The sequence below is a fragment of the Nicotiana tabacum genome, chromosome 19 (genome assembly GCF_000715075.1).
Source record: "Nicotiana tabacum cultivar K326 chromosome 19, ASM71507v2, whole genome shotgun sequence".
Classification (NCBI taxonomy): Eukaryota; Viridiplantae; Streptophyta; class Magnoliopsida; order Solanales; family Solanaceae; genus Nicotiana; species Nicotiana tabacum.
This window is the reverse complement of record NC_134098.1, coordinates 87731095-87744024: the sequence shown is the minus strand read 5'-3', so window position 1 is coordinate 87744024 and position 12930 is coordinate 87731095. Positions and strand designations below refer to the sequence as shown.

At 43.3% G+C, this 12930-nt stretch overlaps 1 protein-coding gene across 2 annotated transcripts; it reads left to right on the top strand.

Moving 5' to 3' along the window:
• The first annotated feature begins 8025 nt into the window (after window positions 1-8025).
• Window positions 8026-12930, top strand: LOC107806885 (putative serine/threonine-protein kinase PIX13). Of its 2 annotated transcripts, none has more exons than XM_075238163.1 (6): window positions 8026-8460; window positions 8675-9006; window positions 11251-11386; window positions 11503-11645; window positions 11915-12038; window positions 12206-12930. In XM_075238163.1, the coding sequence occupies exons 1-6, from the start codon at window positions 8394-8396 to the stop codon at window positions 12604-12606; spliced, it is 1203 nt and encodes a 400-aa protein (XP_075094264.1). In that variant the 5' UTR covers window positions 8026-8393; the 3' UTR covers window positions 12607-12930. The 2 variants fall into 2 exon arrangements, with proteins under 2 accessions (XP_075094264.1, XP_075094263.1); XM_075238162.1 differs by having other exon boundaries at window positions 12152-12930.

Below are 12930 nucleotides of genomic sequence, written 5' to 3'. Positions count from 1 at the left end.
AAGTCTGTGTCAGAAATAACCAGGGCTGATGTTGAAGAGATGGTGGCTCAGTATAGGGCTAATGCCGAGACAGCCCAGGACCGCCTGAAAGTTACTGTCGAGTATGTGAAGTGGTTGTCCCGAAAGGAGGCTCTCGAGGAGGTCCATGCCCGGGGTTTCAACCTGTCGCCTGAGATTGAAGATGCGAAAAGGCTCGAGGCCGAGGCCAAGAAGCCGGTTGGCCCCGAGGGTGAGGAAGGCTCTGAGGGCTTCGTCAAACCCGAGGATGGAGAAGACCCCGACGACTCCGGTGACGAGGCAGGTTCTGGTAAAGATCAGGCTTAGGTGCCTTAGGGATTTTTTTTGTTTCTGCATTTTGTTCATTTTGTTGAGGCCGTTATCGTTGGCCTTTGTAAAAGACTTTCACTGGAATGTATATAAGGCTTTTTCTCCTTTGGCAATTTTTGAGTTTGTTTCTTTTGGCTTTCTATTTGTGATTGCAAAGATTTCAAATTCCTTAGCACAGAATAAAACGTAGTAATAAGGTTTTGTTAGGAGGTTCAAACAAGACTCGTTCTCGATGTAAATTTTGTTTAATACTTTTGAAGGGCTCGGTATGACCGGAAGCTTTCCCTGAAGTTCTTGTTTAGATGTTTTTAGATTATGGTTTTGCCGAGGGTAGCCTTTGAACCGGTTTGGAATTTTCGAAGGCCTTATGTTTTGATTACGGGCTTCGGACGTCTCCAAGCCATACGTACTTGCCTTGGACGACAATCCCCGAGTGGGGGTGGCAGTAGCCTTTTAAGTTTAGGCACTGCCTAATAGGCTTCTGTGCCTCTGGGCTTCGATAGCCCGAGCCGTCCGTGTTTTCCTTGGACGACAGTCCCCGAGTGGGGGTGATCTCTTGGATCTCGATAGAGGCGGCCCTTGGGATCGTTATCCTTAAGGAACAAAATGTAATAGTCTTAAGGGGAAAATATGTATCTGCAAGGTAGAAACTTTATTTCATTCCTGTGCACAATATACAAGATTGTAAGTGTGTATAAGCTTCGTGTTATGGCTTAGGTGGTCTACGCGGGCACGGTTCACTTGACTGTTTGGCCCTTACAATAAATCCTATCCACTGAGCCTAGACTGTTAAAGCACAAAGTTTCCTTCCTTGCTAAAATCATTTCCAGAGGGTGATGGCCCCCAATATTCGAGGTCGATTGTCGAGAGGGCTCAGATACTGTTGATGCGACCACCGATTCAAGTTCATAACCGGTATTTGATTCTAAGTTAGCACGATCCATTGTTGCCTCATTAAAAACATTGCCGGAAAACTTATTTGGGACAAAATCGGTTCAAGGAAAAAAGAGTGCAACGCGTGCTTTCAGGCCTAACAGCTGCATCATTCTTTGGTTGTTGCCTACAAGTATTAGTCCAATTCGCAATATATGTAAAGAAAAGAATAAATGGGATCGTACCTTAGCAGTAGTATCATTTTAAATGGGTCACGTTCCAGTTGTTTGGTAGTTGCTCACCATTTCCTGCTTCAAGTTTGTATGAACCTTTACCAGTAATCTCAATAATTCAATATGGACCTTCCCTATTTGGTCCCAGCTTTTCCTTTGTTTGGGTTCTAGGTGTTCAGCATTGTTTTTGGGCGGCCAATCGGACGAGGGCGGCCTTGCGCCTCTCGTCCAATAGTTCCAAGCTCGTGCTCATGGCCTCACCGTTTGACTCTTCAGTTGCATATCGGAACCTAAAACTCGGTTCTCCTACCTCGACCGGTATTAGCAGTTCGACGCCATAGACCAACGAGAATGGGGTGGACCGGTACTAGATTTTGAGGTCGTATGTTATACTCATAAGACTTCGGGCAAAATTTACTTCCATTTTCCTTTGGCGTCGATCAGTCTCTTCTTAAGGTTTTGGAGTATAGTCTTGTCTGTAGACTCCGCCTGCCCATTCCCACTAGGGTGATCAGGTGTTAATAGGATCCTTTTGATCTTATGGTCCTCAAAATATTTGCTCACCTTACTGCCAATGAGCTGCTTCCCATTGTCACATACGATCTCGGCCGACATTCCAAACCGACATATTATGTGGTCCCAAATAAAATCAATAACTTCTTTCGCCCTGACTTTTTCAAATTACTGAGCTTCAACCCATTTAGAAAAATAGTCAGTCATAAATAATATAAATTAAGCCTTACCAGGTGCCTATGGCAGGGGACCGACGATGTCCATTCCTCAGTTCATGAATGGCCAAGGTGACAAGACCGAATGCAGCAGCTCCCCGGGCTGGTAGATCATCAGTGCGTGCCTCTGACAGTCGTTGCATCTCCGTACGAACTCCTTAGCATCTTTCTCCGTATCGATCCAGTAATTGCCGGTTCTGATTATTTTACAAACCAACTATTCGGCCCCTGAGTGGTTTCCGTAGGTGCCTTCGTAAACTTCCCACAAAACGTATTTGGTGTCTCCCGGCCCCAGACATATGGCGAGGGGGCCATCAATTGTTCTTCTGAATAGGGTGTTATCTTCGGACAAGCTGAACCTGGCCGCCTTAGTGCGCAAAGCTCTTGATTCTTTAGGATCCGAGGGTAACTTCCCGGTCTTCAGGTAATCTATATACTTGTTTCTCTAGTCCCAGGTTAAGCTTGTCGAGTTTATCTCGGTGTGGCCTTCTTCCACTACCGATTTCATGAGTTGTACGACCATTCCTGAGTTGAACTCATCATCAACGAACGACCCCAAGTTAGATAGAGCATCAACTTCACTATTTTTATCCCGGGGTACATGTTACATGGTCCACTCCTTGAATCGATGTAGCGTTACCTGTAGTTTATCCAGGTATCTTCGCATTCGTTCCTCTTTCACTTCGAACGTCCGATTGACTTGATTCACCACAAAGAGGGAATCGCATTTAGCTTCGATCACTTTGGCCCCCAGGCTTTTAGCCAATTCGAGACCTGCAATCATGGCCTCATACTCGACTTCATTGTTAGTCAATTTCACAATTCTAATAGATTCTCTAACTACGTTACCCGTGGGTGGCTTTAGCACGATGCCAAGACCGTACCCTTCTGTGTTTGAGGCAATGTCTGTAAAGAGGGTCCAGATCCTCGAGGAAGTACCTGAGTTTAACAATAATTCCCTCTCGACTTCGGGTATTAGGGCCGCGTAAAGTCGGCCACGAAGTCTGCCAAAGATTGGGATTTGATGGCAGTTCGAGGTCGATATTCGATATCGTACCCGCTAATTTCCATGACCCATTTGGTCAATCATCCCGAGAGCTCGGGTTTATGTATTATGTTTCTTAACGGGTAAGTAGTTATGACACATATAGGATGACATTGAATATATGGCTTTAACTTCCGAGAGGCTCTTAGCAAAGCGAGCGCCAATTTCTCCAGGTGAGGATACCTAGTTTCGGCCTCGCCTAGAGTCCTACTAACATAATAGATAGGAAATTATGTACCTTCCTCTTCCCGGACTAGGACTCCACTTACCTCTATCTTGGATACCATTAAGTACATGTACAACTGCTCGTCTCCCTTCGGAGTATGGAGCAAATACGGGCTCGAAAGGTACTGCTTGAGTTCTTCCAAAGATTTTTGGAACTCCGGGGTCTATTAGAAGTTATTCTTCTTCTTTAATAACGAGAAGAACCGATGGCTCTTATCGAAGGATCTTGAAATGAACCAGCCCAAAGCGGCTATACGTCCGGTTAGCCTTTGAACGACCTTGACATTGTCTACGACGGTGATGTCTTCTATGGCATTGATCTTGTCGGGATTGATCTCGATTCCCCGGTTGGACACCATAAATCATGGGAACTTTTCGGATCTGACCTCGAATGCACATTTCACCGGGTTCGGCTTTATATTTTATTTCTTTAGTATGTTGAAGATTTCCTGCAAATGTTCAAAATGGTCCTCTGCTCGCAGGGACTTTACTAACATGTCGTCAATGTGAACCTCCATCAATTTTCCTATTTGTTCTTCGAACAATGGGTTTACTAGGCATTGGTAAGTGGCAACGACGTTCTTTAATTCAAACGACATTACATTATAATAATAGGTGCCGTATTTAGTGATGAAGGAAGTTTTTTCCTGATCGCACGGGTCCATCCAGATTTGGTTGTACCCGGAATAAGCATCGAGAAAGTTGAGGATCTCGTGGGCGGCCGTTCCATAGATCATGCGATCGATGTTGGGTAGAGGAAAAGAGTCCTTGGGGGTATGCCTTGTTCAGGTTTTTGTAGTCTACACACATTCTTAATTTATTTCCCTTTTTAGGGACTACTACTTTGCTAACCAATCCGGGTACTTAACTTCTCGAATGGAACCTATTTTAAGGAGTTTAGATACTTCGGCTTTGATGAATGCATGCTTGACTTCGGACTGAGGTCTCCTCTTCTGTTTAACCGGGTGAAACTTCAGATCTAAGCTCATCTTGTGAGTAGTTATTTCTGGCGGGATCCCTGTCATGTCAAGATAGGACCAAGCGAAACAATCTATGTTAGCTATAAGGAATTCAATAAGTTTTTTTCTGAGCTCGGGACTTAACCCTGTGCCCAGGTATACCTTCCGATCGGGCAGGTGCTCGATCAATATGACTTGCTCCAGCTCCTCAATTGTTGACTTGGTGGCATCAGAATCGTCGGTGGCTATGAAAGACCTGGGAACTCCGTAGTCGTCATCCTCGCCTATCCCCTGCTTTTCTGGTTCGGTCGGGGTTGGTGTCGGTGACTGCTATTTGGTTTCTTCCTTGGTAACCGAACTCGGGTTCTTTGATATTGAGAGTGCGGATATTAGGATCACCTCATCGACCGCGAACATCTCTTTTTCGGTCGGTTGCTCTTCGTAAACTATTTTAACTCCCCCTGGTGTGGGAAATTTCAACGCCCAGTGTAATGTCGAGGGTACTGCCCTCATATTGTGAATCCATGGCCTCCTGAACAGAGCATTGTATCTCATATCTCCTTCAATCACATAGAACTTTATTTTCTGAACGGTTCCTACTGTGTTTACCGGTAGGGTTATCTCCTCTTTAGTGGTCTCACATGCCATGTTAAACCCGTTTAAAACTCGAACTGCATGCACAATTTGGTCTTGCAGACCCAGTTGTTCCACGACCCTCGATCTGATTATATTAGCCGAGCTACCTGGATCAATTAGCACATGCTTAACTCGAGATTTGTTTATGAGTACAGATATTACCAATGCATCATTATGTGGTTGCATGATGCCTTTAGCATCCTCATCGTTGAAAGATACGGTTCCCTCTGGTACATAATCTCGAGTCCGTTTTTCTCTTTTAATGGACACTTTAGTGCACTTTAACATCGGCTCCTGGGGGACGTCGACCCCACTAATGATCATGTTAATGACGTGCTGAGGTTCCTCTTGATCGATCTGCTTGTTGGAGTCCCTATTCCTGAAGTGAGTTTTGGCTCGATCACTCAGAAACTCTCAGAGGTGTCCGTTGTTGAATAACCGGGCTACTTCCTTTCTCAGTTGTCGGCAATCTTCAGTTATGTGGCCGTGAGCGCCATGATATTTACACATTAGGTTAGGGTCCCTTTGGGCAGGATTGGATTGCAATGGTGGAGGCCACTTAGTATCTTTGATGCGTCCGATGGCTGATACGATAGTGGCAGTGTCGACGTTGAAGTTGCACTCCGATAACCTTAGTGCTTCCTTAGACCCGATGGGTCTATCAAAATCGCTTTTGCTCATGAGTCCCCGGTTATTCTGACCTCGGTCGCTCCTTCTTTCACTTCTCACAATGTTGCGTCCGAACTCATTACCCCTTCGATATCCATTATATGATTGATACCGGTCTCTATTCAATCTTGATTCATGATAAATATCTCTTTTGGATCTGTCACCAGTTCTGATGGGATAAACGGACCCGGAAGGGGCCCCGAGCTGATCATCTTCGAACATAATTTTTGATTGGTACCGGTTATGGACGTCAGCCCAAGTTACTCCCGGGTATTCTATCAGATTTTGCTTCAACTTCTATGAAGCCAATGAGCTTCGGGGATTGAATCCTTAGGTGAAGGCATGAATGGTCCAATGATCTGCGACCGGAGGCAGTCCATCCGTTCCATTTGAAACATTGATACGAATTCCCTGAGCATCTCGTTATCTCTTTGTTTTACCTTGAAAAGGTCTGATTTCCTGGTTTCGACCTTGATGGCCCCGGCTTGCGCTTTTACAAAGGCATGTGTAAGCATAGCAAATGAGTCAATAGAATTAGGGGGTAAGTTGTGATACCATATCATAGCTCCTTTCGACAAGGTCTCTCCGAACTTTTTCGGACAGATTTGATTTCATCATCTTCCAAGTCATTTCCTTTGATAGCGCATGTATAAGAGACCACATGTTCATTGGGATCGATTGTCCCATTATACTTTGGAATTTCGGGCATACGAAACTTTTTCGGGATCGGCTTCGGAGCTGCGCTCAGAGGGAAAGGCTTTTGGATAATTTTTTTGGAATCCAGGCCATTTAGTATCGGTGATGCTCCCGGGATTTGGTCAACCCTGGAGTTATAGACCTCCATTTTTTTGTCGTTAGCTTCGATTTTCTTTTCTCCCGATTCCACTAGTTTTGTTAGTTCCTTAAGCATCTTTATTATCTCAGGGTTGGTCCTGGATTCTGCTTCACCCGTCCTTTCTGTGGCTGGTTCATTCCTTCGGGCGTTTTCCCTGGACGATTCGGGCTCAACTCTGCTAGGGGATCGGCTTTGGTTTTGCAACTGGGCTATCGCTGCCTGTTGAGCCTGTAACATTTCGAAGATCACGCGCAAGTTGATCCCGTCACCTCCGTAGTCGTGTGTGCTCCGGGCTATCGACCGGGCTCCCCCGCGAACACTGTTTTTGGGTCAGTAGGCAAGTTTGCTTCGATAGCCACGTGTGAGTTAGCATCGATCGGATCAACGACTAGGACCACGTTGGGATCAGTAGGGGGCACCTCGTTGCTTGGTACCACATTGTTATTTTCGCCATGGTAGCCAGACTCAACATCCATGTTCAAATGGGTAGATTGGGAGTTCGACATTTATAATCTGACCTGAAATTAAAAGCTCAAAGAACAAGTGTAAAATAGAGTGTGTTATGAAAATTTGTAGCAAATTGCAACTATTATCCTTAGCCACGCGGTGGGCGCCAAACTGTTTACTCTAAAAAATGGATAACAATTAAATTTATATATGGTTTTAAGGATACGTGGATTAATTCAATACAAACGATAAATTGCGTTAGATTAAACAGATAAATGACGTAATAGATTATTAAACCACTTAAGAGGGGTGATTCCGGACTCAATAACAACCTTAATGAGATGCCTACCCTCGATTCCTGACTCACAATAAGAAGCACCGATGAACAAGAGTAAGAACTTTGAATAACAGAGAAAATAAGAGTATATTGCCTTGATATGCGTGTTACAATGTCCTTAATGAATAATAAGACCCCCTTTATATACTAGGGGAGTTTTACCCTAAGTACAATTCGATAAAAGATAAAAATCTTCTGTTTAACTAATCACCGGTTCTCTGCCGATACGTGCCGCGATCCACGCCGTGATATCCAGCTAGTCACGGACATCACAGCCTTTTGTTGGTCGTGCTCGATTATCTAGTAATGCTCTCTGAGGCTTTTGGGGTTCGAACCGGACCTGGGGGTCATGGCTCCGATACTCCCAAGGGCGGATGTTTTGTCCGGACCCCGGATCAAGGGGCTCCTTGCCTCGATTCCGGTTCCTTGCCTTTACGTTTCTTGCCCCGTTCACTTCATCAGAAACCGAGGCGTTCCACGGGCTCGGTTTTACCCGTATGCACCGGTCTTTAACTTGAACTGTTAATAAAATTTAAAAGTTTTTTAAAGAATAGAAATTATATTTAGATAATATATATAGTGTCACAAAAAGTAAAGGATGCAGTGTGATATTTTGTTGTTTATAATTGAAACTTTTAAATCCGTTATTGGATACGTAAATAGAAAAAGGATGGTATAAGTTGTGGAAAAATGATTTTAAGAACAGACAAAGGGATATGTATGAGCTGGAAAACGGAAGAAGACCAAGTCATACAATTTGGTATTGAAATTTACAACAATCAACCCAGAGTGTGATTGAATAGAAAAAAAAAGAAAGCCTTATAGTAGTATTAATTTGAGTCAAGTCAAACAAGCTTCGGAAGCAAACAAACAAGGCTGATCAGGAGACAGCTGAAGAAGAAGAAAAAGAAAAGCTGCAAACAGATCTCCTCTCTCTTTTTGGCTGACCTCCTTTGTATTCTTATGCCTTCTCTGCTTTGGGTGTCTTATTTCTTGGGATTCTACTTCGATTGAGATACTTTTGGACCTACACAGCACTCATTAGTAACAAGAAATTCTGGACCCAGAGAGAGAGAGGGATGGGAATTTGTTTCAGTAATGCGTCTGATAATCAGAGCCCATGTACCACTGGCCATTTCAGTTCAGGTATCCTTTCTCTTTTACCCCCCTTAATTAGAATCTGATGCCCTCACTTATTCAGAGATTTCAAGAATTCGTTTCTATCACTTCTTTCTGGGTATCGGCTTCTATTGATTTCGCTTTTATGTATTCATTTTTTCTTCTCTTAAAGTGCTTATCTATCCAAAAACTATTACCTGGTTGATTAATGTGTGTCGGTTTTTATTTATTGAAATTGCAGCAAGCATATCACAGACGACCAGCAACACGACATCCTCAACTGTGAGCAACGTCTCCGGGAATAGCCAATTCTCAGCAGCCAGTGGATCAGTCGATGAGGTTTATCCGAATGGGCAAATATTACCCCACTCCAGTTTACGGATGTTTTCTTTTACCGAACTCAAGGCCGCCACCAGAAATTTTAGAAATGATACGGTGCTGGGAGAAGGTGGTTTTGGGAAAGTTTACAAGGGTTGGCTTGATGAGAGGGCTTCTGCCAAGAGTGGTAGCGGCACTGTAATTGCTGTTAAGAAATTGAATTCTGAAAGCTTACAAGGGTTGGAAGAGTGGCAGGTCATTCCTCTCTTCTAAACATGGACCTATTTCTAGTTTATACCAGCAGCTAGCTTGCTTCGTTTAGTGTAGCTGCAATTGCTCTCTTCTTTATTCTCTGCATGAGCATATGGGTCAATTTACAAAGAAGCACTTAGTAACTCATTTCTGGGTAATATTGGTTGGCTGGAGGTTTTTAACGTTCCATTGACTTGAACTTCTTTGATTACTTTTAGTGGGAAAGATTAAATTAAGATTTAAGATATTATTTATGCTGTTTAATGCACGTCGTTTGCTCTAAACTTTAGCAAAAACATATTCCTCGAATGTCTGGCACCTTATTGTCGTTCTCCAGAAATAGAACAGTGACCAATATGATTATGCTAACATTGAGTTGGATGGATGGTCTAGGATCTTTGTTTGCAGTCTTCGTTTTGTAGTGCAGAATTTGTGTTTACATGATTTCATAAAGCACCTTTCCACTTGCTCATTCATCAAGCTTAGTGAGTCATCACTTTTGTACGCAGGCAACCCTCTACCATCTATCCAATTGCATTCCATTGTCTCGCCTTTTTGCTTTTTTAATTCTTGTATAATCCTGTTTTACCATCTATCCAATTGCATTCCATTATCCAATCTCAGACTATTTTCTTGTGATGATGGGGTTATATCAGGGTTCAGCTCTTAGCCCATTTTTATTTGCCCTGGCGATGGACGTGCTGACGCGCCACATTCAGGGGGAGGTGTCATGGTGTATGTTATGTGCAGATGACATAGTGCTAATCGATGAAACGCGCTGCGGGGTTAACGATCGGCTGGAGCTGTGGAAGCAGACCATGGAGTCTAAAGGTTTTAAGTTGAGTAGGACAAAACTGAATACTTTGAGTGCAAGTTCAGTGTGGGGACGCAGGAAACAGAAGTGGAGGTGAAGATTGATACACAAGTCATCCCCAAGAGAGATAGTTTCAAATATCTTGGGTCTGTTATTCAGGGGAATGGGGAGATTGACGAGGGTGTTACGCATCGTGTTGGAGCGGGGTGGATGAAACGGAGGCTTGCGTCTGGTGTGATAGGAATGTGCCACCAAGTCTTGAGAGCAAGTTCTACAAAGTGGTAGTTAGGCCGACTATGTTGTATGGAGCCGAGTGTTGGCCAGTCAAGAAATCTCATGTCCAGAAGTTGAAAGTAGCAGAGATGAGGATGTTGAGATGGATATGTGGGCATACCAGGAAGGACCGGGTTAGGAATGAAGTTATTAGGGACAAGGAGGGTGTGGCCCCTGTGGAAGACAAGTTACGGGAATCGAGGCTGAGATGGTTCAGGCATGTGAAGAGGAAAGACATCGATTCCCCAGTAAGGAGATACGAGAGGTTGACCATAGCGGGTCAGAGAAGAGGTAGAAGGAGGCCTAGGAAGTACTGGGGAGAGGTGATTAGGCAGGACATGGCTCTACTTCAGCTTACCAAGGACATGACCCTCGATAGGGAGGTGTAGAGGTCGAGGATTAGGATTGTGGGTTGACAGGTAGTCAAGAGTCTCTTCTAGTCGTTTTACTGGGGAGAGGTGATTAGGCAGGACATGACTCTACTTCAGCTTACCAAGGACATGACCCTCGATAGGGAGGTGTGGAGGTCGAAAATTAGGGTTGTGGGTTGACAGGTAGTCAAGAGTCTCTTCTAGTCGTTTTAGTAGTATTAGTACTAGTCTTGTATTCTCCTATTCCGAGTTCCTTGCTGATTAGACGATATGGCATTAATGCCGGTAGTTTTCGCACTTCTCTTATAGCTTCGTATTCCTAGTTTCTCTGCTATTACTTGATGTGCTATTTGTTTCTTTTATCTTATTTCCTTGCCATTGTTAATGTTGGTTTATTGTGTCCTTTTCACTGTTCTTGAGCCGAGGGTCTATTGGAAACAACCTCTCTTCCTTCGTAAGGTAGGGGTAACGTCTGCGTACACACTACCCTTCCCAAACCCCACGTGTAGGAATGCACTGGGTTTGTTGTTGTTGTTCCTATTTTACTGAAACTTGTGATATTATGTCTTCTAATTTAGTAGATTGGTTAACATCTTTGGGCACATGTTTTGCTTTCTCCTGATTAACTCTAGTTGTTCATTGACTAGACTAGGAACTATAGGCTTTTATTCTAAATATTTAAAAGTGAAAAATTAATCCATTGCTCAGAGACAGTGAGTTTTTATTGCTGGTATCTGCTAAAAAATTTTCCAAGGTTCTCTGTGAATCTCATTTCATTTGTTTATGCAGTCTGAGGTGAATTTTCTTGGAAGACTTTCTCATCCTAACCTGGTCAAACTCTTGGGATACTGCTGGGAAGATAAAGAGCTATTGCTTGTCTATGAGTTTATGCAAAAGGGCAGCTTGGAGAACCATCTCTTTGGAAGTAAGAGATGAGCTATATCTTCTCAATAATATATACGCTATTCTAGATTAACGCAGTGAGGAATGTGTCTACTTCATTCTCTACCTAAACATATTTGTTCTCTTTGGTCTGCTTAGGGGGCTCTGCGGCTCAGCCACTTCCATGGAACGTAAGGCTTAAAATTGTGATTGGCGCAGCCCGAGGCTTGGCCTTCCTACATGCATCGGAGAAGCAAGTCATTTACAGAGACTTCAAGGCTTCAAATATATTACTTGATGGCGTATGTTCCCTTTTCTTCTCCCTCAGAATATTGTCATATAGTGGATTAACGCATGTAATATAGAGATTCAAAATTGACGCCAGTTGATTATTTCATTCAGCACAAATCCTCTTCTTCTGAGCATCTTTCTGGTTTACACGCTGTTTTGCCTAAAGTTTGGAGCTCTTCATCACAAAGTGACAAAACCTGACTAGCTGTGAACATTAGGGAGAAAAGGTTGTTATTAATAAAAATGTTTCATGACATTTTTTAATTCCTTTTGGTTTCAGTCTTACAATGCGAAGATATCAGATTTTGGCTTGGCAAAACTAGGTCCTTCGGCTAGTCAATCACATGTGACTACACGGGTCATGGGAACGCATGGTTATGCTGCTCCTGAGTATGTTGCAACAGGTAAACTTTCTGTTGGGCTTCTGTAGTTGGAAATTCAACTTTTCTGGAATCACATCTAGTTCTTACAGGCTCAAAAACATAGAGTCAAATCCAAATATCTTTCAGAGATAAAGGGGGGTGGTGTTTGGGAATGAAACGGGTGAAGTATGGTTTTGGTGTTGTTTTAGTGGAAATGCTAACAGGTCTACGGGCACTAGACACAAACCGTCCAAGCCACCAGCATAATCTGGTTGAATGGATTAAGCCACATTTATCTGATAGAAGGAAGTTGAAGGACAAGATGGATTCACGGCTGGAAGGGAAATATCCATCCAGAGCTGCAGTACAAATAGCACAACTGGCACTGTCATGTCTTGGACCTGAACCTAAAACCAGACCATCAATGAAAGAAGTAGTTGAGAAACTAGAACATATTGAAGCTGTCAATGAAAGACCCAAGGAGCCTAGAGTAAGTTCCAGACATCAGACTGCTTATAGATATGGTCAGCAACCTTTGCACCATCGTTCTCCACTTCATCCAAGGCACGATGTAAATCGAGCCTATCCACTCCCAAGAAGAGCATACTGAATATGATACTTTCTATTTATACAGCAATTTGAAGAAGTTATGATAACTTAGTTGTCCAAGTAGAAACATTTTCTTCTTCTTCTTTTGTCGCCTGGCTTCTTCAAAGCCATTGTATGTCTAGTTGGTCTATAGTCTGAGCTTGTGAGGTGAAGTGGTAAGGCTCTGTATGGTGTTGGGTTGTAATTGTTTTAGTGATATGTAAAGAGGTCGTTATTTTGTACATTGAAGGAGATTCAGATTTCGAGTCAGTAACTTGTTACTGTCTTATGTTATGGATGTCATTGAATAGAGAGGTGGTGGCTAATGGCTATCAGAACTTAAAAA